Source organism: Tubulanus polymorphus, chromosome 7, assembly GCF_964204645.1.
Source record: "Tubulanus polymorphus chromosome 7, tnTubPoly1.2, whole genome shotgun sequence".
Classification (NCBI taxonomy): Eukaryota; Metazoa; Nemertea; class Palaeonemertea; order Tubulaniformes; family Tubulanidae; genus Tubulanus; species Tubulanus polymorphus.
The window spans coordinates 2,909,019-2,935,428 of record NC_134031.1 but is presented as its reverse complement, the minus strand read 5'-3'; the positions used below and the strand labels follow the sequence as shown (position 1 = coordinate 2,935,428).

Below are 26,410 nucleotides of genomic sequence, written 5' to 3'. Positions count from 1 at the left end.
TAATGCGATTTAAATGTCAATATAAAATAAAAACTACAACCTACCGCTTGTTGAACCATTGATTGTGAATAATGTGGCCAAATTCGACTAAAAGTAAAGTAATCAAAAATGTAAAATTATTATGTTTATGACAGTTATCTCTCAAGGGATTAAAATACGATTGTTTGGCTTAATCTGTGAATAAAAGAAAATCAAGTCTTTAATATTTCAGGAATGAGTTTTTCTTGTAGACGCAACTTAATTGCAAAATGTTGTTGCTATAACAAATCTATTGAGAATCGGTTAAAAAATTAACAAGTCACGTTTTATTTCCCGATAACGTTGATGATCATGTAGGTAAATCGGTATCTTTGATATTTTTCTACCTATTGAATGAAGTGACGCTAAAAAAGCGTGCATTCAAACGATGTCATTACTCGAGAAGCGAGTTACTTGATTTGACAAGTCAAGTGAAAATGTCAAAAAATCAATTAAAAACTTAATATTCATCGTAAACAGACAGGCTACTACATTTGATTTGAAAAATTGTGAAAAATGAATTTTGGATGATTCTGAAAATAGGGAAAAATGTGAAAATCTGTTAAAAACCATAAAAATGTAGAGTGAAAATCTATTTGATCCCTCTTGTCATATACCATGTCCATAGCTCAGTATTTATGCACAAGCTGTGTTGAAAGTTAAGAACTTTTGTTTCAATCTGTACAGTTTGTGATCAGTAACTACTAATGTGAAAAATCTGGAAAAATTATTTAAAAATCGGGGAAAACCAGGATTTTGTGAGGATATGAAAAAAGTGTGAATTCCGTCATAGTTCGTCAGTCTGACCCAGGCCGCTGCTCAAATAATCCAGTCCAGTTGTAACCCGACGTGCAGGTTTGCGATGGACGCTATTTTTTCCAAAACAAAATTCTTTACAATCTGCAGGTAGCCGCCAACTGAAGGACGCCTCGAACACTCGCAAAATGACTCATCTAAACTGGCTACAGAAAGAATATTTCTTTCAATTGATGAGATCTCACGATCAGGCTGAAAATGCGCTGGAAATGCTCGTCGATGATTTACACGCCGATAAAGAGAGAACAATACAAACGTTTTTATGCCACGCCGGTTCGGAGGATTTTCTCTGGGCTCTCATTCGACTGCTTGGAAATGAGAATGCTAGGTAAGCGTACCGGTTACCGGTAGTTACCTCATCATTGGTCATTTTAAACCTATTGAAAATATCCAATCTTGAAACTTGAAACTGAACCATAGATAGGTTACTGACTATGATCTCTTATCCTGACAAGATACTTGCTAGAATTGCATAAATTGGGGCTTGATTAGAAATTTCGAAAAATGTTTTCATATTTCATATTTTTTCAGGGTGGCTGGTAATTCGGCTTACATCATCGGAACAGTAGCTGAAAGCGAGATCGGTTGTTACCGCGTTCTGAGACTGACGCAACAGAGTAGAAATATACCGACTGGTCGTAATGTGTTGGACGATTTAACAAAGATGCTTACATTTGATGATGCTGAGAGCGTTATGAATGCAGCAGGCACTATCGGCACATTGGTACGTTCAGACGTTTTTGTAAGGGTCTCTGAACATCCTTTTAGATACAGCCTTTATGGCTCAGCTCAGGCTCCTGTCATGATTTTGTACATATTCATGGTGACAAATTGATTACTTACTTACTTACAGATGGAACTGCGTCCTGCAGCCTGAGTTCACCCCTTTGACCCCACAATCTATATTCTGGGCCAAAATGTTGTCATCTTCTTTATTCATCTTTCTCCCATTGAACAAAAGCTATACGTACATAAAATATCACATTTTTCTGACGTTGCAATTCAATCTTTATTGACACTATTAAGATTCTACAATAAAGTATTATAGCAGTATCTCAACAAAGGGGTATAATATGACGCAAAAAATAGACAAAATACAAAAAGGTTGAGAAATGCGATTACACCATTGGTCTTGAAAAGATGACACTATTGATGTTTTCATTTGAAACAGGCAGAAACACCTGAAGGTCGAGATATGATAATCGAAGAATCTTGTTTATCGGACACCATCAAAAACATCACCGATCTGTTACTCGATGATAACGTATGGACTGCGAGTAATGCGGCGTTGGTTCTGGCGAGGTTAACGATCTGCGAAGCCGGTTGCAGTAGAATACTCGATCACTTGACGTCCGATCATATTTTAGTTCGGCTTATTCAGTCATTAGGAATAGATGAAGCAGGTTAGTCCGGTAGATTTATACAGTACATAGCCTTGCATGGTTAACAGTGGTAGACAGATTCATTTTGAAGGGTATCGTTATCAACCCTGCTCACAATTTTAGTGTTCCTTAAATTACACGTACCGTAATTTTTGATGAATTTCTTTCCACTCAGTGATAAGCATGTCCTAAAATTAAGCGTTTCTACGTTAGCAAACTCTTCTGAGCTCTACTGCCGGAAATATTATCACAATCAACTTAATCCTGATCAGTTGAGACCGACGCAAGTCATCCTCTTTATAGAGAAAATATGGTTTAACAAATAATTGATTTCTACCAGATCTTTGAATATTTACCGTTTAATGGATCTGATCTGGATAAAGTGATTTTGACGCAGTTCTACCAGGTAATTAAACTGATGGAGGCCCCATTTGATGCACGAAGTCTGCATAGAAATACAATGCAACGCATGAAGGCACCTGGGGTCAGTTGCTCAAAAGCTGTTTAATGTTTACCAGTGGATAGTTGACAAAAAGACGATAGAAATTTGATAGTGACCATGGTATTTGTTCCCTAGTTAACTGTAACCAACTTTTGAGCAACACTAGCCCCTGGTATCCTGACCGGAATATTCTCTTGCATGTTTAGATTCTCTGTTATTGCATGTTTTATTGTAATGTATATAGGAAGGGGAATGAATGCTGCATTTGCTATTGGACGATTATGTGATCTGGATGTCGGACGTTCGAGGCTTTTAACTCTATCCGAGTCTGAGCGCATGGTATGTCGAGGTCACTATCATAGCTAAATCAATAAATTTCATAAATTGTTCACTTTGGTGCCTGATTTGATGCATCTTACTCTGTATTTAGTTTTTATGCACTCTAAGCTGGTTCTAAAGAGTTAAATGATATAAACGGTAGTCTCTGTACAGGGGAACTACCAGCATACGAGTCTCAAGTAGGAAGAATTTTCAAGGTCCAAAAAGAATTGCCTAGAGCGGAGGCCAGTAACTCAAAAGTTAACCTCTGGTTCCAACGTTTTGCCCTTGTACAGTAGACTTCATCTATCCAGATTCTATTGCCTCAGATTATAGCATCTTTGCTTGGAAAGCTTTAGAATTCTTATACCTGGACAGAATAATTATTTGTCCTGCTAGATCTGAGGCAAGTGAAGTCTACCGTAGCATCCTACTCAGATCGCAGTTTCTCAAGTTTTTCGTTGAACCAGTTATATACTAAATTGAATTCATTGTTTATCCAATAATTTGAATTATTGATTTCAGATATCGTCGTTAGTGATAATGTTAGCGTCTGCCGACAGCGGCGCGAGTAAAAACGCTTGTTTCGCGTTGAGTTGTTTGGCGACGACCGCCGACGGTCATTCTCGAATCCTCGATAACAATTTCTCGAACGATGTTGTATCGACTTTGTGTTCATTATTACGGTCTGACGATCCAGAAACTGCCTGGTTCGCCGCCATGTAAGTTTACTTCATCTTAATTCTTATACCCAAAAATGCCGAGGTCAACTTCACAATCAAACAATTTCTATTCCATTGATCAGGACAATTCGTACTCTCGCTAGTCAACCACGAGGCTGTATTCGATTAAGAGATGACAAACTCGTTCTGCAGTCTCTGAATGTAAGTAAAACGTACATCGAAAAGAAGAATTGTTCTCGTTACAAGATGAAGTTTGAAATGCAACATTTCTCGTCATTGTTTCAGAAAATGTTGTCGATGCCTTCGATTAGTCCAGATCTGAAAGACGAAGTCGAATTAGCGTTGGAAATCTTGAAGAAATTAGAGAAACCATCGCCTCCTAGTTGTGAAGGTTGGTTGAATCGATGGAATGGCGCAACAATCAACTTGGTTATTCGTAATAAGAATTAGTTTGTTATAGATTTGTTGTGTATTTACAGTCACTGGCTCGGAGAGCGTCGTCATAAACTGGGATGAAATTGTAACAAAATCCGGATTAAAAGTGTCCTACCGTATAATGGAAGGTAAGATAGGAAAAAATTCGATCAATTGTGCCTTATAAAAGTTTGATTTTACAGCGACTTACCAGTTTTTGTTTCGATGAATCACCAATTTTTCACATAAATCCTGATGGTTATTTTTTTCAACCCTTTAGTTAGTCATTGTAATACGGTATGGGTTGGAGACGCCACCTGCTGTAAACTGGAGAAACTAAAGCCCTACACGTCGTACACGTACCGATTGCGAGCTCATACCGCCGGTGATGACAGTCCACTCAGCGATCCCGTTACTGTTACGACTGACGAATCGGGTAGGTTAGAATTTGTGGAGATACCTCGTTACAGTAGACTCCGCTTACAAAAGGATAGGTGGTTTTTACAATGGATTGGAGCAAGAAGATTTGTAATATGCTGTCCTATAGACTGCCATTAACTTTGACGTGAGGGTTAACTCAATGCGATTCAGGGGAATCTGAGGCAGTTTTGCGGTAAACAGATTATACTGTATATGCCTTATTCACTCAATTCGTACTTATTTCGTTGTAGCTCCATCAGAGGTTCAAAACCTGCACATAGCCGGCTGTACGACGACGCAGTTGAAGGTCATGTGGGAACCGCCAGAAAATCGAAATGGCGTACTGAAAGGATACTACGTGTATAAGGGAAACGCTCTGTTCGAACAAACGTATGAACAGACTTCTATTATAACCGGGCTTCCTCCGAGCACAGTCTGTGAAATCTATGTAAGTTAGCAAAAGCCTTCTACTCAGGGTTCTTTAAGGTCGGAGAATTTCGGGGAATTCTAATTCTTTTTGAAAATCATGGAAAAGTTGAGGGATTTGAATTTCAGCCCCCAGTAAAAGATATTTTAAAATTTAATCAGGGCGTTTTTGGTCGAGAGTCAAAGAAATATCAAGGTATTTTGGGTTCCCTGATCTGGATGAACCCGGTATACAGTAAAACCTTGCCAAACTTAAAAACTGCCTTTATATCTAATTTCAGTTCCAAAATTCATTTGAAATGGCCTTGTATTAAGAGAGGTACATTAGTCATTTCATGTTTCTAATGAATTTCTTTCAGGTTTGCGCTAGTACTAATCGAGGTAAAGGGCCTCGTACCGGTACAACTGGAATGACTAACGACACCGGTGCTCACGCTCCAGCTAAACCTAATGTATCCGTACTCGGGCGCCACGAGGTCAGTGTGAAAAAGTGGGACCTGGTTCCAAAATTCTGAGTTTGACTCAAGTGATGAAATTACTTATCAACAGGGAATTTTACCCTCTCATTCAAATTTGGTTGATTTGTTTGAATTGATGTTATCCTCATTTTTGGAGTGTCCCTTACAGGGCTGTACCTAGCATTTGAATGTTGAAGGGCTGAGAAACCTGATAAAGGACAGTTACCTAAAGTAAAAAACCATACAACAATTCTTCAGATATGCCCAATCAAAAACTCTCTTAGATCCGTAATTAAATGCATGTCCTCTTCAGTCCAGTTTCATGAAAAGTTTCGCACTGTTAAATTTGAGAAATGTTGGCCTCATTTAAAACACGAAGGAACCAAGACCAATAAAGCAATATATTGTAGTTTGACCTTTTTGTGATACAGACTTCTGATACCTAGTCCCGCTGTATGAACATTTCATTACATTGTATGTTGTTTTGAACATCTTATTTTAGGTACACGTAAGCTGGGATACGCCTGAAAATCCTCTGGGTAAAATAAACCGCTACGATCTATCGGTGAACGGGAAGGTCGTCTATTCAGGAACGGATTTGGCTTTTAACGTTCGCCGGTTGAATCCCGACACGGAGTATACTTTCATGGTATTTGATCAACCGTATTGATGTAAAATCTCTGGGACAATGCGCGCTGGATATTTCATTCTTATTTCTGTCACTTTTACTAACAGGTCAGTGCAATAACGAATGAAGGTAAATGCGAAAGCAAGCCGACTAAGAAGAGAACAAGCAAAGACGAATGTAAGTCCAGGGGCCAGTTGGAGAGTGAAAGATCAAAGATCGGTTATCAAAGATCGGTTCAAGCCCATCTTAGGTCTTAGACTACACACTAACAGGATCAATCTTATGATTTTGCGACTTGGTTTTCAAGTCTAGCCTCAAAATGTCTAGCTAAAGAAGGAATTATGATCCAAATATACACAAGGAGACTTCAGCGAAAATCAGGGAATTTTGACTATGTTTCTTGAAAATTAGGAAAAAGTCAGGGTAATCTTCACTGTCTTTTTTGTTGCTGATAATGAGTGGCACAAGAAACTTCTTGAGAAGAAACAGCCCCCACTTATAATCTAATCAGCGAATTTTTGATTAAAGATTAGGGAATCACCAGGGTTTTTTGGATTCCCTGATCTGTTCCTGCTTCTTACAAATTTCACCAATTTACTACATATAATTCGTTACGCAGATGAAGGTCACAGACAGCCGCTTTACACGTCGCCGAAAAAGGACGAGAGCGGTGGAGACGGGCAGACGGACATCCGACGTACGCCTTCATCTCGATCCCGCAGGAGATCCAGTCTATCACAGGACGGCATTAAACAAGCTCTCAGCCGAATTGGAAGCGCGCAAAAATCAAAGGTGAGAGAATTTCGGAAAAACGAAACTAGATTGCTATCATTTCCCCGAGATGGTGAGGAGCTCGCTTGTTCTGTATCGAGAGATTACTTTTTAAGACTTCTTAAGATTTTAAGTTGTTGAATGAGATGATCAAGTTAAATCTGGTCTGGGGCCATCCATAAAGTATACTTATGCATCAATGGGTTGAAAAATAGGAAACCTCTCATCCTCCCTCTCTTCCCTCTCCCTCTCCTCCCTCTCCCTCTGCCTCAGCAAGACGACTCCTTATTCAAGTTCAATGCTTTATAGAGTCAGAGTCGACCAACATTCATCAAAGATGACAGTGACCGAAGATCCTCATTGAAGTCGCAACAAACGAATCTGGTGAGTTTTTAAATCGATACCCAAAAATTCTACCGACAGTGCTCGTTCACTCCTGATTGTTTCTCTTTCGTCTAGGGAACAAAATCTCCTAAACTCATCCGTCCTCACTCTCCGACTCCGAGCAGCGTCGCCGACGAAAGTCGGAGCAGTTCGAGATCGAAATCTCAAACGAAAGGGCAGCATCAGTCGACGTCGGCGACCGTCATTGTTCCGGTGGAAGACCCCGACGACGCGTCAGGGTCACATGACCCCGATCACGTCTCCGCGGCTACTCGGCTGCAGACGTACGAAACGACTCCGATTAGAATCAAAGTTACGAAGCGCAAAAAAAGCTCGAAAACAACGTCATCGGAAAAACAGCGCGCCGGGATCGTAACGCAGATGTTCGATAAAAGCGGCGACGATAACGGTCATCTGAGTAAATCATTAAATTCGACGCTGCTTCGACAACACGATGAAAACATGGCCGCCGCCGATACAGAGAGGGAAAGATCGGTTGAAAATTTGTCGAAAAGCGCGGAAAATTTCGTTTTCGATATTTCAAATACGTGGAGCATCGACGAATTGGAAGAAAACCGAGTCGACTCTTCGCAGGATAAACAAGATATAAACAATGAGGACAGTGTCGCCGATAAAAACAACGCAGTTAATCGCGGTAAACAAACGCCACAAAACAACGCGCAGCGTGCAGTTCCTCACTCTTCGATCGTACAGAACAAGTCGAAACAACAACCGCCGCAGCAAAGACAGATGCAATTTAAAGTCGCGCAGACGTACAGCGTCGACGAACGATCGACGCTCGTTCGTTCGCTCACGTCTGTTTCGATAAAAGAAGGCGTTAAACCTCCACCGCGTCTGACGTATTCGATGAAACAACATCCGAGGAGAATGTCGGATTCTCTGTACGCTCAGCCGTCTGCCGGGCAGCAGCCGTTCTGCGCAGCGAGTTCGTCGATGACAGCCGTGAAACGTCGATTCGGTTCGCGGCGGAAATCATCGCTGTTTAAGCCACCCCCTAGTCAGACCGCCGGTTCAAACATCGATAGATCTTATAATAACTTCGGTAGCAAAAAGTAAGTTATTTATTCGGTCGGACGCTTCAAATATTTGTTCAATAGCAGAAGTCTGAAAGTTAAGACTAGTTTGTTTGCTACGTTTTAACTCTCCAAAGTCAAACTTTTACTAAGAACTTTGGCACCAGATCTTGAAATGGAAGTACATTCAAACATCGTATATTTGAATCAGTTTAACTTTAATCCGGATTTTGATGTAATCGGGATATCATTTACTGTTCATAAATTAATGTAACATATCCCGGTATATTTGATTCGGATTTTGTCATAAATTGGTTGAAGTCCCTAATGATCGGGATCGGGATATTATGACACATCTCATAAGTTGTCAGTTATTGTACTATGAAGATATCGTAATGAAATTTCAGGCATCAAGATTCCACCGAAATGACTCGCAGTTTTACGACGATGAATTTACGTCAATCGAATCCTGGTCAGTCGCAGTCAGCTGTCTCCTCCTCAACGTCTTCGCTGTCAAAACCGATCTTACCAACAACGAATAATCACTTGAAGGAAATGCAATTACAAAGAACGAACACTTTCATCTGTACACATAGGTAAAACTTCTAGGAGATTGACTCGCATATCCTATGATAAGGTGACCACTTGCCTGGATATCAGGGATAAGTCAGGGAATTGTGAAAAAAAAGCTAAAAATCCGGTGAATTTGTTGAGATTGCTAAGAATTTCTAATTTCAGACCTGCGAGGAAAAATCTGAGCCGGTATTTCAACCCGTTGTCGATGTCTTTACTGAACGGTTTGCCTAATCAATGGAAACCGGACTTTCCGCTGGCTCAGTCGTCGTTGGCAAACACGTCAAAGTTCGTTCCGATGCAGTTTCGCACGCAGCCGGCTAATTTACCGAGTGCCTCACAAACACAGCAGTCGAGGGAGAGTGAATGTAAGTAAGTTTTGTTCAGCGCAGATATCACTGTCCCGGTTAGTGAGGATTATCCGAGGTCAAAGATCTAAGTCAAGCACCTCCAAGAGGCTAGTCAGTGACCTGTTCGTTGTTTTAGTATCACAATCGGATAGTTTTACAAACCAGATATTGGTATATAAACTTATCTGATTGCCCTTTGGATATTTTGAATTTTTACCTGCCTGCTACCCTTAGCAAGCATTTTCACGACAGTTTTCAAGAATTGTTAAACTACATGCAAATTCATACCGGTATGTTAATATTTCTATAGCTGAAACGATGATGAATCAGAGACAATCAAAATTCACCTCACAAGTTCCACTTGATGGGTAAATATTGCTTGTAGTATGAAATACAATCATCTCCATACTTATAGGCTTACTTGAGTTTAAACATCGATATCTTTTTTGCAGAACCCCCAATTCCAAGCCTTCATACGGCCAACAGAAACGTTATTACCATGGCAATCGATTGAGTGAAAATGTGCCTTCTTGAAATGAAAATATCATGCTTTCAGTTTACCCACTACTGTAGTGGTAACATAGATCTTAGATCATTGTGGAACTATTGATGTCCAGTTACTACCTTTAGATTGGTAAAAAGTGTCCTATCTTCTGATAACAGACTATGCCAGTGATATTTTGATGAATTAGCAAGCTTTCTAGTTAGTTAGAAAAGTTTGCTGGTCAAATCACTGACCAAAGAACTTTGAAGTTTCAATAGCCAAGCGACTTCATTCAGCATATTTGTAGATTTTGGGTTGAAATATCCAATAGTACTCACGCTTGACAGCTTTTTTCTGTTAACTGCAATAAAGTACTTGAAGGAATAGATTATTGATGCTTATCAATGAAACTACTGTAACAGAAAACCGTCCAAGTCACAACACAAAATGTATATTCTTAAATACAAATATATATTTACATATGATTAAAATAGATATAATTATATTTACACGTATATTTATGGATGTTGTTTACACTGTTGGATTGCAAATGTTTTTTTTATATACATACAGAATTGTATAAAATGTAATAATGTATTTTTGTAGAATGTCGTTTTAAACATGTGCAAAACCTTGAAAATAAAGAGCAAATTGATAACAATAACATTGGGTTATGATAATTAATTTCTGGGAATCATGCAAGTGATATGTTTGAAATGTAGATATGCATGGTGGAAGATATCATACACCAGTAACTGCTTGATCCCGATCAGATAAATTCTAATCCAGACATTGCGCATAAAGCATTGGTTCAATTGTGGATTCCTCATTTAGCAAAAAGGTAATGACTGATTTTGCCTCCCTATCGAACATAGCAATTGAAATGCAAATTTAACACTGTAATACGGATTAAATGAGCTTCAATTTGTAAACTGTGGTAAGATGAGACCGTCCTCATGTATGGGGAAGCTGAGCTGTAATACGTAAGAACACAAGGTGTTTTTCAACGTCGAGTAAAGCTTGATCGATCCATTCGGTCGAACCGGAAACGTGACAAGTGTCTTTTGTGACCAACGCCAGGTGACTGACCGACAAGACTAAAGCGGTACATCTGGAAAAAGAACGGAAACGACTACAGTGAACTCCTCATAACCAATCTAGCCAAGTTATCACTTATCGCTGTGTTAATTCCAATGTGAGAAGAAAAAGAATTCATGAATTCCAAGGCTAGGAAGGTACTCTACCTCGCTTCGAGAAGTTTTGGTTCAAGTGGAGGATACATAGCCGTTATAACGTCATCAACTCGAGGACTGATACGCTTCGCGATCGCGATTATCTCCAGCAATGGAACCGGTTGAGTATAATGACCTCGACGCATCGTCACGGCGACTAACTTCTCGGCTAGTTCATGGCATGTTTTTAGAATTTCGATGCAGTGCGGAACCACTCCCCTAAAAAATTAAATATTTTGTTTAGCATTGAGTTTCTAAACTTGAGGCAAGATAAAATCTACTATGGTCCCAGAAGACATCGTTTAGAACCACAAAACTTTTTCCATTTCCAAAAACTTGAAATTCCAGACTTACGTGACATCATCAACCCAGTTTTCATCTTGTAAGATTTCTTCCCAATGTTGAGGCATGATTTGTACATCATCAAGTTCCAGATCACCGCTATCCATATCAGCACCGACCAGCTGTACATCTGATCTACAATACAATAATATGAATGTACATTTTATACTCCTAAGTAAGGAGTTAGGCAAAAATTGAAAATTTCAAAAGGTCCAAAAAAGATCATAAACATTTTCACTGTCCAGAGAGACTTATGGGATCTGACTTGAGTGGTCTATTGTAATTACATGCTCTATTTACCTGTATTGTTGTTGCTGTACTAAAAGCAGGTCCCATTTGCGTCGACGTTGTCTCATAATCAGCACGATAAGAATGATCATCGCTAAAACAAATATAGCTGTCAGCAAACCAATAGCCACCAGCACGACGATATCCAAACTAGCCATCGTTGATGAAATACTTCGAGCCTGAACAACCTACAATTTGAACATTGAATCAAGGCTTGGATTAGTATGAAACCCACTATAAGTTTGAATAACCAGAGGATCTATCTATCTTATGGTTTAAGAGTTCAGTTTACTGACCAAAACGCAGTCCAATACTATCTGCTAGGGCAGATCTACCTAAGATTTTTTTGAACAGGGTCAACCTGAAACTGCTATCGGCGCTTGAGAAGGGCACGTTTGGAAATTCTTTGAAAATCTAGGGCGTAAAGGGCTTTTTTGATTTTACTCAGGGCCTATAGTTGGAATCTATTTTCATCCTTTTTCAAATTTTTCTTTGTAGAAATAGTGAAGCCTGTTTGGTCAGCACATTCGGGGGTGGCTGGGACAGTCTAGTCTAAATAGCAGACTGGTCACGGACTTGGTGTAAATAGCAGACTGGTCACTGACTTGGTGTAACGCAGGACATTCAGTTACTAGGTGGCAGATTCTTCATTCATTCCACTCTGTTGTGTAAATAAACATGACAGGAGAATTAAATTATGTTTGAATTTGTATTGCAAGAGGCTTATTTTTTATTACTATAACATTGCCTTAAAATCAATAACTCATTCTAAGTAGAGACCTACCTCGAGTCTTTTGAAAATAAAGCCTGGAAATCCTATTTGCAATGATATTTCGCCATAGCCAAAACTTTCAGTAACTTTTTAAAACAATGACTAATACTTGTCACTGCCTCCTTCATGTAGATGGCAGCACAATACAATAGAAAACTTACCACTAAGCTTATCGCAGCTTATCAAAGCGAATATAACAGCAGCAAAGAAATTTTGTAATATACAAATAACGTTCAAAATGATTTTTATTCTAACAGGATTCAAATACAAGAGACACACAAATAGAAATACAAGATATAAATGCAATTTTGACGAAATGAGAAATTAACTTTAAATGCACCAATACAAAATACAGAAATGTTTCAAATACAAGGAATTCATGCTCGCTGTAGATACAGTGAATTTTATTTCAAACATTTTATTTTTTAATTCGAGCGCAGAAAATCATAAATACATTATCCACGTGATATGAATTAGATTTACATTATTTCATTAATTAATTCCGTTTTTCATTCATTCGATTCGAGCTAAGCACTCGACGATCCGGATCCCTCTTCGACGACCGAAGGAGCCGCTTGTTCCGAACTATCAGAGTTTTTGGTATCGACGGGAGCCGCGATTTCTTCTTTCTCTTCCTTCGACGCTTTTTCGCGGTCCTGTTTCGCTTTCCATTCGAGACAGATTTTGATTTCGAGTCCGATGGCTTTCGACAGGGGCGGAGGCACGGCATTTCCAACCTGGAAAAAGATTGAAATCAACAATTATGAATTTAGATCCTTCAGTCGTGAAAGACCTTATAATTGCATTTATGGAGTCTTTTTTCAACCGTACCTGTCTGTGTTTATCTAAAGTCGTGCCGTAAAAACGATAAGTATCCGGGAAACCTTGAGACCTAGCGCACTCTCGCACGCTGACCACTCTGTGCTGTTCAGGATGTAATACTCTTCCCTAGAATGAGAAATAATACCGTATTGACCAGTTTGACATGAATCCTTAGGGAAATCAGTAATCCGTCAGTGGTTCAGTCTCATGTTATTAGGCTATTTCAACGTAGTTAAGTTGGTATGAACTCAAGGTACCTGTTTTCCCATCGGTTCCGGATTAGTGACGGTCGTACTGAAGAATCCGTCCCATTCTAAACGTCCGTACAATCCGGCCCAGTTGTTGTGACGGTTTCCCGTGTGAGGCAAACACCACGGAATTAACGTATTGAACTGTCGGTCCATCGTATCGCATTTCTCTTTCTCGCCCTCGGCGCAGGAACAGACGCCGCGAAGGGCGCCGCTCGCTGATTTACCATGTTTTTTGTCGTTATGCACGTAACGTCTAGAAAACAATTCGACAATTGCAGAAAATTACGGCTAACCTGAGTTTAAAGTTTAACCATCAAAATGGACCCAGAGTTTAACCATCAAAATGGACCCAAACTTTCTCTCCAGACCGTAAAGATCAAAATCAGTCAAGTATTAAGGAGACTTACAATTTTTTCGTTTTATTTCCATCGGCAAGTCGTATTTCGATGTTCGGCAAATCTCTCCAATCGGCGCCGGGGAATATGGGTATATGCTGCATGCGAGCGTGTACGAGCGCGTTCATATCTTTACACACGTGATCGCGTAGAATCGGCTGATGTTGATTTCCTCTGATCTAGAATGATAGATAATAAACACTGATATGTACGGTAGACTTACTCAAATCCGATGTTTTTCGGCACAAATTTTATCCGCATGAGTGATATGAATGAATGAATGCTTTATTTTTTAAAATATAATTTACAAAATACAGTAAATAAGACTTGAAGGGGTCTGTAGAAACTGTCACGGTTAAATGATTCAGTTAACTCAGATCTAATTTTGTTGGCAAACTTATCTGATTTGAAAGCGATATTCGAGTTGGAAGGTAATATCAACTCCGCTCAAACTAGGATCTATTCGCGCTAAGAGTCGTATCACATATGCGATATACACACCTTTCGTTGGAAATGCGACTGAGCCTCGAATTTATACGGCATCTCTTCGACGCGAGCGCCGTTTCTGATTTCGGGCAGATCGGACATCGTATCTCGTACTGTGATCGTACGGTACGGACATGATGTCATACGAGTTATATTCGACATGTACTGAAAATAGACAACACGTCAAAATAATCTCAGAATGAAAGCTAAACACCGTTTTAAATCAACTAGGCGGCCACTTTTATTTGACTTGCTTCTTCCCTGAATAATCCCTGACATGCACGTTGTCTTCCCCGACTTGATCCGCTAAGAATCCAATCAATTAACAGTCAAATATGTATTACATAGATGTTCGATTTTACACAAGAAATCTCAACAAATTTCCCTGACTTCCTTGATTTTAAGCTTCTTTTTTTTTTACAAAAGTCCGTCTCTATTCCTCGACTTTTTCCATGAAAAGAAATTTTCCCGACTTTTCCCCTGATTTCCAGACAAATGGCACCACCCCGTCCGATTCAACTACACGAATCTTTTTAAAACCGACCTTTTTCTCGTCGACGACCACCGTCAGCTGCATTGCTCGAGGGGCGAACACGTGAAGAGGTTCTGGGTACAACGGTAACTTTTCACCAGGAGCGGCCGCTAAAATAATAGCCCTGAAAAGATTTTCTAAATATTTTGCTATTTGCTACACAGGCTGAACTTGAGAACCATAATTTCTTTTTTCAATGAACTCTCAAAGCCTTTCTCTCGCCAGCACATACGTACATCGTTCAAGACAAAATTCATTTTCAGAAATAAGCACTGTTAACAGAGCTACGAACCTCCTTCTAGTCTGAGCGACGCCGTAGCTACCAGCCTGCAGTACGCCGAACGTACACTGATAACCCATACGTATCAGACAACGCAACGCCAGCTTCAAAACCATATTCCTTTTGAACGACACGAAATTTCGCACGTTTTCGAGCAGGAAAAACTTTGGCCGGTAGTAATCGCAATAACTGAGGTAGGATGACACTAATGAATTCTGGAAATAATAATATAGCAGGGTGCATAGTAAGACTGAGGCTAAAGTGAGCACTTTTTGATAGAAAAAGTAAGTATTCTAAAAAACTTTAGTGAGGCTAAAAAGTGAAACGGATCAAACCTTGAATTTTGAGTAATCGCGCGAGTTGAATCTGTTCATACCGCTGAAACCCTGGCAAGGAGGACCGCCACACAGCAGTTCGACATCTCCTTTCTGAGGTAATTTTTGTCCCGTGTGGTTCGTTTTTTCACCCTGAAATGAGTCAAAATAGTCAAAGAGATAGTGATACAAATTTGAGTGAAACTCGCTTGTAGCTTAGACAATTATTGTGTTAATGACTTAGGCAATCAATTAGGAGTCAAAAATAGTGACGACTAATATTCTATATTGTAATGTGACCACTTATCCGATGATTACTAAACTTAAGTTCAACTAGGCCAACCAGGGATAGGACAGAAGACTCAGAAGTACGAGACAATTGGTGGAGAGTTGATTGAGCACTGTCTAGCAAAGTCACCGTTCTTTTCATTCGCTAATCATAAAATCTTTTACTCACATCCATGACTAGTTTCAGGAGTAGATTACAATCATCGGTGAACACTGTAGCTTTCGGATTGTTGAGTTTGTAAGCTTGAGCGGCCGGTTCGAATACTTCGATCGCCCATCGACTATCAGCGATTGAGGCCTGATGAAAACCTTCCGACAAACCTGACAAACAAACAGAATATTAGTACCTCATGATCAACTGGTATTTTTTCTATAAAAAAAATTTGAAGTGGATAAAGCATTAAAGCTTGATGCTAAATTCACATACCTCCACAACCAGCAAATACATCGAGGCAGCGCAGCGGTCGAAATTCAACTTTCTCTTCAACGCATTCTTCCGGTTTTGACTCTGCTGCCTTTTCTGATGATTTTCCCTTGCCCTTACCCTTTCCTTTGCCTTTACCCTTAAACGGAATGAACTCTTTTTACATAACCTCAACCCGTATAAATGTAGTACACTCCTTACAAATGCAAACACGACATTAAGAGAAGTAAATTGCCTACCTTTCCTTTGGCACCGACTTTTCTCGCTTTTAACGGCGGTTCGTCCAATTCTTTCTTTTCGGCATCATACGCCTAATAGCAAGAAACAACGCGCCATGAGTTTGTGATTCAAGTTGATATCGAAAACAAAATACTTTTAAAAGTAATTAGCAACAATGGTTGCCGGGAATTGATGTTTTCTTTTTATTCAGTTAGGTAATAATTCAGTAGATTCTTTAATATCAAATTTCTATCTGAATTACTTGAATACAGCTTACTGAAGTTGTCATCAAATTCTTATTTTCTCATGTACAATATTTCTATATTTACCGTACATGTAATTTCAATTCATCCCGAAATAAAGAATATCAATCAACCAATAAGTAGAATTATAGTCCTTATACCTGATTGAAGTAAAAACGATCGCGGCCGCCTGCCGTGTATTCATCAACTGTTTCGTTCAGATCCTCACTGTAAACCACTTCACATTTATCGACGACCAAATCAAAACTGACCGTAGCTTCTGTTGATAGAAAACAACAACCGCATTTAATGAAACGACTAATCATATCTTCACACAATGCGATGCACCGATTATCGAGGTAGAGTAGACTTCGAAGTTCTGAGGAAAATGATTTCTGATTTTGGATTTAATGATTTATCAAATATTCTTAGGTCTACAGTATAATGAGCGTACCTTCGTCACTCCAGTAGAGCATGTTGTAATCACAATGATATGACGCAGATGCGCCTTTATGAGTGTTTTCCGGTCTAAAATGATAAAGAATAGGTAAATATTCAATCGGAAAAATACCATCGGTGATTGTATTCTATCCATAGAGCAGGGGTCAGAATGATGATCTCTGAAATTTTCATTTTTTCACATCGCTACAATAATTTTTTTTTCTTCCAAAACCAATAGTATCCCAAGAGATATTTTCCTTGAATTTTTCAAGGATTTCTCAAACTTTTTTTTCCCCCCAATTTTTTGAGCAGACACTGATTTATCCGACCCCTAATACAGTTAGGAACAATATAATCCCAAGAGATGTTTTCCTTGAATTTTTCACCCATTTTCAGGATTTTTCACGGATTTCAAAAATTATTTTTTCAACAATGTTCTGAGCAAATACTCATTTTCCACATCAATCTGACCCTTAATACAGTTAGGAACATCATCCCAATGATTGTTCATTACGCTTAATTTAAAAATGATTTGTCAAAAGAAAATAAAATACCTGTAGAATTTATTGATGCGTAATTTAATATCAGCATCCTTCGAGCTGTTCGTCTTTTTGTAAATGCTGACAATTCGACCGATTTGAAACGGTTCAGAAATCTGCGAGTTCGATCCTTTGATGTAATCGGATCGTTTTCGATACAATTCCGGATACATTTCCTCATCATCGACCTAAAAATTATCAACCACAAATATTTACTCAATATCAAAAGGTTTTTGTTGAACATCTTTTTCTCAAACATTTTATCGATCTATTGCAGGTATTAAGGTTGGAACCCTCAGACATTTGATACTTTATCACTATTCAAGTTTTGATCATCCAGGCTTCAGTATTCTCTGAAAATCAATCAGTAATTCCCCAATTTCCCTTGTCTGAAAGAACCACGACTCCTAAATAACTTAAACACAACTAATTCAAGCGTAAAATTCTACTTACGTCGCGTTTATCAACTTTCGATTTCTTGCCACTAGCCGGTTTCGCTTGGAAGCTAAACGCGTTCGGCTGCAGGTAAACCGAGTCACCGACTTTGAAATCATTTCCGTGCCAGCGTACAGAGTTGTAGAACGTTTTATTCGTTTCATCAGCGGGTTCCTCAGCTCCCAGTGTCGGCGTGTCAAACTATACAAAATAACATGGTCATATCTCGATATATTTAGGTTATGAAAGCTGTAGGTCGCATACGATCACGTAAAGGCTTGATTAACACAGAATATTAATTACGTGAATTACGTGAATACCAGTGAGAATGCTTCTACCAATTTTCAGTGAGATTTATTTGTAATTTCAACAAAATCTCTGAAAATAGGCAAAAGCATTCTACACAAAAGATCAGTTTAACTTATTTTCATTATCAATCTTCAATGAAGTGAATTCTTTTATATACACTGCATAGACAAGTCTCAATTGAATCATTTCAGTATCATATATTCCCTTATTCATTGGACTAGTTATTCTATCGGCGAGCTAATCTATTGGACGATTTATTGGTCATCATTCACTAACCTGCGTTGCTTCCTCGATGCGTACACAACTGGGGCAGTGATCGTGTTTCGTTTCATCCGATTTCGGTTGCGGCAAATCGGGAATATCTTCGAACCGAGCGCAATCCGGTTCATACCTGGAAAGAATCACAGAAATATCAGTCGTCGCGTCGGATTACTGCTACATCGCGAGCAATCTTTCCCGAGCCGACCACAACTTACCATTTCTGATAGAAGAACGTTTTGCCGTCGTCGACATCGATCACATTATCCGAATCGGGGTTTTCAATTCCGCCGAGATCGAACCAGTTCGGGGCTGGTGCCTTGAAAATAACCTGAAAACAACAACAATAAGAAAGGTGATGTCTAACTTATTAAATTAATGTTTACATCACGCATAGCTTCTCATTTGTCAGTGTACTTACCTTGACCTTCGAGTTGACAGTTTCCAGGCGGATGTCTTCGCAATCGTCGACCATGAACAATTCCAACGGATCACTCGCCTCTCCCAAAATAGTATCACTTCCACGGCTGAAGATATTAAACCAGGATTACAGAGCATATTTCAAAGATTATCCAGCAATTTATTTTCAGCTCCCCCCTAAATCGAGCTTATGTCATTCGCCACAGAAAAATTTCAACGCCAGCCTCAATTCTCTCGGTCGGGATTCAAACTTGGTGGTATCGCGAGACTCCGCGGCACGACGACCTACTTGATTAGCCTGAGTTCGCAGGTACTTGTGCACTTTGCCATGATGTCATTATAAATGACAGCAATTGCATTTTATTCTAGCCTGTGTTATTCTATTTTCTATTTATAGCTATGCCTCAGCTGGCAATCTTGTTTGGTGCCGCACGTTTTCGTAGCGGCTAATCGCTGGTCCCTGCCGATAGGAGGATGGCCTCAATAAGAAAACTCACCAGAACCAGTGGGCGTGGCACATCTTGTTACCATTCGCCGCTTCGTAAAAGAAAACCAATCTGGCTATGTACATCGGTATCGACGGGTCCTCGGTTGAAACAGAGATACAATCACCAATACGAACCTAAAAGTATCGAAACACAAAATTACACAACAGCACCGCAGAGCTTAATTTCACCGAATGAACTTATTTGAGAGTGGAATCTGAGTCTCTCACGTAGTATAAAATGAGAAAAACAATGTACCTCGTCCTCATTCACTTTCGCGGCTTCGAAATATTTCTTTTTGTCCTTTACAACTAAATACTCGCCGATCCACGATACCTTACTCTGCAGTGACAGAAATTGAAGACATAATTTACTAGGTGGATTTAGAAAACTCTTCCAGACATCCATATGAATATCATATATAAAGGAATGAATTTCAGCTTCAGCTGAATTTGTCAAATATCTTTAAAATTTTTTTACCTTTGATTTCTTGGCGAGTTTGTGAGTTTTGATAGCTTCTTTTGCTCCTTTAGATCCCTGAAATACGAAGCTGAATATTTTAGCAAATGGATACGACTTCAGAGGTTTTGATCTATAGGAATAGTCGGAATTGTATAAGTAGTATAGCCACACTCAGACGTAGAGCATCTGAGCATGGCGTCCGAAACAAAGCTTCTTTTGATTATTTAAACTTAAGATCAATAATTTTCATTTTTAATCTTTTAAATTTGTACATTTGTAGTTGCATTTGTAGTTGGTTTTAATCTGATTAGGATTGATATACAACTTGCCTCCTCAATTGTTGCGTCTGCCTCGGCCATTTCTTCTGGTTCGTCGTCTTCTGCTTCTCTGAACGCCATATTTGGACATCGTCTGAGCAGACACGCCTGTTTCTGTCGCCCCGTGCCGCCGAATTTAATCATATCCGCACAAGCTGTACACTTACCGCAGTCCGGCTGCTGGCAAACCTACGAATGAAATAATTAAACAACTGCAATCAAGTAATGACTTAAATATAAATCACGAGCTAATTTTCGATTTTGTTTACCTCACAGATTCCGCAGCGACGTTTTTTAACGCCGGCTTTATCGTCCAGTTGATCTTTGAATAGACTATCGAAAATACTAGTCACCAGCGGAGTAGTGGTCGCCTTGCTTTGACTCATTTTCGGTTTAGCCTTTACCGGACGACTGTTCTTGCGCAATTGCCGCCTAAAAGAGGAGAGTACCATATTTGAGATTTCTCAATTTATTGTATTTGCAATTACAGTAAAGCCTTTTGACATCAGTTCTTGGCAATACATTCCCTGTGAAATGGTTCGGACTTTTGGCATCAAAGCACCTTGTGGTCATTCAAGTCATTGATTTTCCATTCAGTCAATTAGTATGTTACGTACATGACTATTCAATAAAATTACCCAGTAATAAACCATGAATTGTGAACATTGATATAATGAACTGGTTTAAAATGAACACTTGAACACAGTAAAACCTATTAACAAATTTTGTCTGTCCACCCAGACTGGCATGTAGGCACTGTTCGCTGTCCAGAATGGTACTAAGAAAGTGTTCAAAAAGAACTACAAAATTCTGGTTCCGAGGAAGGAGCCTTATTGGTTAGACGGGATTTAGCCTACCTTTTACCGAGGGTAACGCCAGCTAACTTGATCAAAGCGCGCATGCAAGGGGTTGTTACTAACAATGTATCGTCTATTTCTGCTGATTCATCATAACTTTCAACCTACAGCAATAGGTGAGAGATAATACCTCAAATTCTGATCATTGATCTACAATTATTGATTGCACCAGATGAACATCCTAGAATTGGTAGTAGAGACAACTCAATCGTTTAATTTTGTTGAGGTGAAACGACGGTTCAGTTTGAAAGGATTCAAGTTAAGAGGAGAAAGTAAAGTGATACCGTACGCTTGCACTTTACCTGGTCAACGATAAACTGCGAATGTCGCAATAACGAATCCTCGGTGAAACGCTGGCAGCCCTGTGGGGGAACCGTGTTCTGTAGTTGATTCAGTAAATCTTCGTAATTCGCGTCCTGATTGTTCGTCAGGAATTCGATGACGACTTTCGACATGTGAATCTTTTCTTTGATGGCGTCCATAATCGACGAGTAGGCTTCGCTCGGCGCCATCAGAAAATAGTCGGCGTAACCTTTGAACGGAACGCAAACATTTTAAGGTAAGTTTAACAGGCAGGAGGTAGGGATAACAGGTCTTATATAGTTCTTGGTGGCCTCATTTGACAGGTCTTACAGATCAGGGAATCCAAAATTCCCCGATATTTCCCCAAGTTCTGATTTAAATTTCCTGAATCAAATTACAAGATATCCTCAGAGAGGGCTTTTTCTCAAAAGAGGTTTTTCGTGCCATTCGTCACCAGCAAGAACAACAAGACACCAAAAATTAAAATTCCCAGACTTTTCCCCAATCTTCAATAAGTCAGCACTCCCTGCTCTGTAAAAACTCAGTGAAGAATTCAATTGATTTTAACCAAAAGAGCGTCCTTCAACTCCTGGCCTCTCTACACCTGAAAATTAGAACCACCCGGGATGAAAAATTCTCATAAATTCTCAGAGCTCTGCCTACCTGTACTGAAACCGATGAGAGCATTTTCACCGCCATCAAAACCCGTAGTCCACCATTCATTGATAGGACCAAGCATTTTAGTCGGTATTCCACCTGAAAACGGATGATAAATATAAAAGAATTAAACAGCACGAAACAATCATTAGAAGAAATACTATTTCACAATCAATATCTGACCTTCTACGCTCGTGTTTTCATCATAGATCGGCTTCACGTGTCCGCTGAAAAACAGCTCCTTATTCTTCTCGACCATTCCACCGTCGAACGGACACAGGTGCCCGCTTTTATCGTAGACGCTGAAAAATACGATCTTAAAGATACATACAACAACCAACGATACCAACTCACGGTAAGCCTCATGATGACAACATCTCACGGTAAGCCTCATCATGATAACAACTCACGGTAAGCCTCATGATGACAACATCTCACGGTAAGCCTCATGATGACAACATCTCATTAAAACAAATTAAAACCCAGTTAGGTCTGTAAAACAGTATATTTTCTTGACAGTTTCGAAGCTTTAACTAAGCCCCATCATCAGAAGAACAAAAACACAATAATGAATTACAGTAATTCAAAATTATAGAGGTTACTAAGGTTACTATATATCTTTGTATTGTTTTTTAGCTCTCGGTTCCCTTCCTTAGTACACTCTATAATTTTGAATTACTGCAAGTCATTATTATGTGTTTGTTCTTCTGATGATGGGGCTTAGTTAAAGTTTCGAAACTGTCAAGAAAATATACTGTTTTACAGAGCTAACTGTAGGTTTTTATTTGTTAACTCTACACTGAGATAGATATCAGTTAATTGCAGTCATCTCATGATAAGCCTTTGTAAAAAGAGATTACACATATTGAACGTACGTGAAGTTAGTGATTTTATGTTGAGGTCGTTCGTCTCCGTCGTGGATTTCCTCCTCGTCTCCTGTGAATAACGACAATTTCGGGTCGCACAGAGCTATAAATTCATCGACCTGAAAAAAAAATACATCACGAACTCAGTTCAACGACGATAACAACTAAATTCATTGAACATCATAGACTGTAAGAGTAAGGGACCAATACTTCTCACCGAGGTCAGTGAACACTAGGATGGGTCGTTATCATGATGAATTGAAGAAAATTTGTAATACTGGACATTTCAGGGTTCCTACAGGACCATCGATAGGACCATCAACAGGACCATCAATATGAAATTTTAGGGGCATTTGAGGGGCTTTTGAGGGTATGATCACCAAATTTGAGGGTCATTTTCATTTTTTTTTTAAACGGGTGGTATATTGTCACAGCGCGCGATAATCCAAGGCAATCAACCCAGGGGTAAACCGAGTCTACTGTAGTATCACTTTCAGGGGTGTTCAGTGGTTTGGAAAACTCACCGAATCGTCAGGATCGCCGATGTATATTTTCAGATCCGGGTCGTCCAACAACTGACGACATTCGCGACATCGAATCGGGGCATCTTTAGTGATCGACGCCAGTGGAACGCTTTCAGTCTTCTCTTCACTAGAACAATACGTAAGACAATACTACAGACGAACTGTTCACAATCTATGATGATCTGATCTATATTCAGATAACAAGGCGGCCATTTTCACCCATTTTTGAATTCCCTGAGTTTTCATTGATTATTCCATACAAAATTCTTGGCGTGAATCAGAGAAATTTCTAAGTTTAAATAAAATGTTACAATCCATTAATTTTTCATTGAATCACATACTACCAAATTTAAACACATGATCAATAGCATTATCCGAATTCCCCGGGTTCTCCAGGTTTTTGGTAAAATTTGTCGAATTCCCTGATTTTTTCTAGATTTTTCTGATTCCATGAGTTTTCCAGGTTCGTTGCCCCCTGAATAAGAACTAAGAACTTATGTTTGATCGAAAACAAAAACTAAGACTTTTCACAACTCGCGGTACCTTTTTTCCTCATTTCCTCCATCATCTGTCGCTGTTGATTTGCTGCGTTTTTCTTTTTGTTTTACTTCAGTTTCTTCTTCTGCCTTGCGTTTCGGCCTGAAAAACAGGATAAGAAATCCTTGATGTTTACACAGACAAGTACCATGCAGGAATGTCACTGTTTTGTTTACAGTTTATACCATTTAATAGAAATGTTCAATTTATGTACTTACGTTTTTTGAAAGAATGATGAAATACTTGGTTGACTCGGTGGTGACTTTAGTGAGTTACGTGATCTTGATTTACGCGGTTCTACGAAAAGAACGAATCTCTCGAGCATTAAAATGTTAACAAACAGCACCTATTAATCGTACAATGAATCTCCAAATAATCCGATACCTTCTTCGTCGGTTTTTCTAGATTTTTTAGCTTTCTTTTTCGTCGTTTTCAGCTTCTCATCTTCCGCAACCTCCATCGACGTATCATTCACGTGATCTCCACTTCCGTTCGACGCTGATGAAAATTACGAAAATTCAATAAATCAACTTTTATAACACTGAATTCCTCTCGCTACTTTTAATGACAGAAAATTGTCCGCCGTAATTTTTTCATTAAAATTTTTTTTTTTTCGTTGAATTGACCCAGCTGGTTATCAATGTGTATGTGCATTGCGTAACGTATTTTCATATAGACTATAAGATATTCGTCTCCTCAATCTAGTGTCACTTTTGTTTAATAGATGGGATTTTGAGTCCCAGATAACAGTAAACAGTTCATAAGACAATCCCACACAATGAAAAATACTGTGCAAAAATGTTTCCTTGAGTTTAATTGACATTTAAACTACATCCTAATAGTTATCTTTAGGAATGCTGAAGACTTCTTTTTTCATAATCACAAGTGTTTCATCAATGATCTGCATGCAAAACATTTGAGACCGGTTGAGTACATGACTATCACACGTACCTGCCCCATTTTCATAAGATTTATCATTTTCTTTATCCACGGACGCAGTTCCGTTTTGCTCAGATATTTGCTCGCAACGATCGTTAGCCTTGTTCACGCATGATTCAAATATTTCTTGAAGTTCCGTGAAATAGCTTTTCTGCAAAAATATCTTATAAAATTATTTGTCGATGGAAATCTTGGCGAACAGGTGGAATACGAACTTAATGGCGCCACTGGACTATCATAATACCACAGCCTGTCCAAGCAGACCAATATTCTATCTTCCCTCACAGGGATTTGAACCTGATTTTCATGATAATTATTTGTATATTTTACTTTACGTCATTGGCATCTTGGTAAACTATGATTTAAGGTACCTTAAGATTAAGAAACAAACCTCGGTGATTACATCTTCATCTTTTTTCTTCTTCAATTCGGCGAGTTTATTTTTTCCCTCGTTCGATAAAACTGGTTCAAGCAAAGAATATTTCTTTTTCCAATAACCCTATTGGCAGAAAAATGGGTGATCTTGAGAATGAAAAATTGATCCTTAAAAAACATATGTTAGTCTTAGATCACAAAACTTGCTTTAACTTCTAATCTAAAAACATGGTCATCCAAATCATGACAAGTTCACTGAACTTGGTTTATCCTTATCTAAGTAAAAATATATTCATCCAACAAATTATGACAATATTCATATCAAATATCACCATATCGATAATCAAAAATGTATTTGGATAGGTTCAGTTGAAAAATTAGGAAAATTAATCACCTTCTCAGTTAGATCTCCGTCTTCAAGTTCAGAATCTAAATCTTCCAACCTACGACAGAATATATGTAAAGAATTTAATACGCAGTTCGATGTCTCAATAAAAATTGATTTAACTTTAATCCAGGAACCGGGAAATCCGACTAAAAAACTGATCAAACCGACCTTTTCTTTAGTTGATCCGACATAAATTGACTAGTGTTCACTGCAGCTGGCATTTTAGACACGGGTCGTATTAGAAATACGTTTCGAAAGTGGTAAAATATGGAAATTAGAACGAAAAAACTAAAAACTTCTAACCCAAAAACTACAACCCGGAAATGATTTTCCCGCGAAGCGGTTTTGGTTATGTAGAAAATGTGGACGCGGATTTAAGTCGACTGATGCCTGTTTTTACGAGCGCGCGTCAGACACCCGGCCGTCTTCGATCGTGTTTCCTTGAGTATTTTTGTTCTTTTTCGATCTTTTCCGGTCTTATTCGTTCCACTACCGGTACTCTTTTTTTTATTTCCTGCAGTCCTAACAAGATTTTATGTGAACAATACACGAATAAACTATTTTTCTTGACTATTTTGAAACGTGGAATTGTTACACACCGTACGATATAATTTTTGTAACTTCAATTATCGCAAACTTATTTTAACAGAAGAACCAACGGGATTATAAACTCATATGAAGTGATTCAAATACCCTTTTATCCATTTTATTGAATTACTTGTTTTATTTGACTTTACCGGATTCTATAAGTGTTTAGCAATTCGGAAGATTCACACGGAATCCTTCCTTGAAAACCGACACCATGCTGCA

The 26,410-nt window shown here is 38.8% G+C and overlaps 3 protein-coding genes across 10 annotated transcripts; 1 reads left to right on the top strand and 2 right to left on the bottom strand.

Annotated features, from left to right (window-relative positions):
- Positions 1 to 36: 36 nt before the first annotated feature.
- On the top strand, positions 37 to 10,044 carry LOC141908654 (uncharacterized). 4 transcript variants are annotated; one of them, XM_074798779.1, is made up of 21 exons: positions 37 to 110; positions 925 to 1,162; positions 1,366 to 1,558; positions 2,006 to 2,237; positions 2,903 to 2,997; positions 3,502 to 3,698; positions 3,782 to 3,860; positions 3,945 to 4,050; positions 4,139 to 4,222; positions 4,354 to 4,509; positions 4,745 to 4,941; positions 5,279 to 5,395; positions 5,880 to 6,026; positions 6,113 to 6,182; positions 6,625 to 6,797; positions 7,086 to 7,160; positions 7,236 to 8,233; positions 8,602 to 8,790; positions 8,933 to 9,135; positions 9,428 to 9,485; positions 9,570 to 10,044. In XM_074798779.1, exons 2-21 carry the CDS (start codon positions 963 to 965, stop codon positions 9,649 to 9,651), a joined length of 3,651 nt encoding a protein of 1,216 aa, XP_074654880.1. In that variant the 5' UTR covers positions 37 to 110; positions 925 to 962; the 3' UTR covers positions 9,652 to 10,044. The 4 variants fall into 4 exon arrangements, 3 of the variants coding, with proteins under 3 accessions (XP_074654880.1, XP_074654877.1, XP_074654879.1); XR_012619617.1 differs by lacking the exon at positions 37 to 110 and adding an exon at positions 264 to 336 and having other exon boundaries at positions 929 to 1,162; positions 8,933 to 9,139; positions 9,570 to 9,642; XM_074798776.1 differs by lacking the exon at positions 37 to 110 and adding an exon at positions 264 to 336 and having other exon boundaries at positions 929 to 1,162.
- A 70-nt stretch (positions 10,045 to 10,114) lies between these two features.
- On the bottom strand, positions 10,115 to 12,361 carry LOC141908656 (transmembrane protein 98-like). 5 transcript variants are annotated; one of them, XM_074798784.1, is made up of 6 exons: positions 12,248 to 12,351; positions 12,069 to 12,124; positions 11,476 to 11,651; positions 11,188 to 11,310; positions 10,846 to 11,052; positions 10,115 to 10,712 (listed from the first exon to the last, which is right to left on the bottom strand). In XM_074798784.1, exons 3-6 carry the CDS (start codon positions 11,619 to 11,621, stop codon positions 10,556 to 10,558), a joined length of 633 nt encoding a protein of 210 aa, XP_074654885.1. In that variant the 5' UTR covers positions 11,622 to 11,651; positions 12,069 to 12,124; positions 12,248 to 12,351; the 3' UTR covers positions 10,115 to 10,555. The 5 variants fall into 5 exon arrangements, with proteins under 5 accessions (XP_074654885.1, XP_074654882.1, XP_074654881.1 ...); XM_074798781.1 differs by lacking the exon at positions 12,069 to 12,124 and having other exon boundaries at positions 12,248 to 12,361; XM_074798780.1 differs by having other exon boundaries at positions 11,476 to 12,124.
- A 131-nt stretch (positions 12,362 to 12,492) lies between these two features.
- LOC141908102 (DNA (cytosine-5)-methyltransferase PliMCI-like) lies at positions 12,493 to 25,905 on the bottom strand. The gene is made up of 36 exons (XM_074797940.1): positions 25,769 to 25,905; positions 25,607 to 25,655; positions 25,229 to 25,336; positions 24,850 to 24,988; positions 24,283 to 24,396; positions 24,117 to 24,195; positions 23,905 to 24,000; positions 23,362 to 23,488; positions 22,847 to 22,956; positions 22,155 to 22,273; positions 21,978 to 22,070; positions 21,314 to 21,543; positions 21,012 to 21,115; positions 20,424 to 20,586; positions 20,167 to 20,343; positions 19,856 to 19,912; positions 19,634 to 19,717; positions 19,388 to 19,512; positions 18,892 to 18,997; positions 18,689 to 18,801; positions 18,489 to 18,603; positions 17,922 to 18,104; positions 17,484 to 17,656; positions 16,943 to 17,016; positions 16,650 to 16,768; positions 16,267 to 16,338; positions 16,031 to 16,166; positions 15,773 to 15,924; positions 15,337 to 15,468; positions 15,014 to 15,216; positions 14,734 to 14,845; positions 14,205 to 14,354; positions 13,716 to 13,882; positions 13,315 to 13,561; positions 13,067 to 13,183; positions 12,493 to 12,972 (listed from the first exon to the last, which is right to left on the bottom strand). The coding sequence occupies exons 1-36, from the start codon at positions 25,819 to 25,821 to the stop codon at positions 12,763 to 12,765; spliced, it is 4,608 nt and encodes a 1,535-aa protein (XP_074654041.1). The 5' UTR covers positions 25,822 to 25,905; the 3' UTR covers positions 12,493 to 12,762.
- Between the last annotated feature and the right edge of the window lie 505 nt (positions 25,906 to 26,410).

Excerpts from the sequence above, each read along its gene's own strand:
- LOC141908654 (XM_074798779.1), top strand. The coding sequence starts at position 963 with ATGACTCATCTAAACTGGCTACAGAAAGAATATTTCTTTCAATTGATG. Across the intron at positions 1,559-2,005 it reads CAGGCACTATCGGCACATTG|GCAGAAACACCTGAAGGTCG; the intron begins GTACGTTCAGAC and ends CATTTGAAACAG. Across the intron at positions 4,942-5,278 it reads GCACAGTCTGTGAAATCTAT|GTTTGCGCTAGTACTAATCG; the intron begins GTAAGTTAGCAA and ends AATTTCTTTCAG.
- LOC141908656 (XM_074798781.1), bottom strand. The coding sequence starts at position 11,621 with ATGGCTAGTTTGGATATCGTCGTGCTGGTGGCTATTGGTTTGCTGACA. Across the intron at positions 11,311-11,475 it reads GTACAGCAACAACAATACAG|ATCAGATGTACAGCTGGTCG; the intron begins GTAAATAGAGCA and ends ATTGTATTGTAG. Across the intron at positions 11,053-11,187 it reads AACTGGGTTGATGATGTCAC|GGGAGTGGTTCCGCACTGCA; the intron begins GTAAGTCTGGAA and ends TTAATTTTTTAG.
- LOC141908102 (XM_074797940.1), bottom strand. The coding sequence starts at position 25,821 with ATGCCAGCTGCAGTGAACACTAGTCAATTTATGTCGGATCAACTAAAG. Across the intron at positions 18,998-19,387 it reads TGCCACGCCCACTGGTTCTG|CCGTGGAAGTGATACTATTT; the intron begins GTGAGTTTTCTT and ends TAATATCTTCAG. Across the intron at positions 15,925-16,030 it reads TGTATTTGCTGGTTGTGGAG|GTTTGTCGGAAGGTTTTCAT; the intron begins GTATGTGAATTT and ends TTTGTTTGTCAG.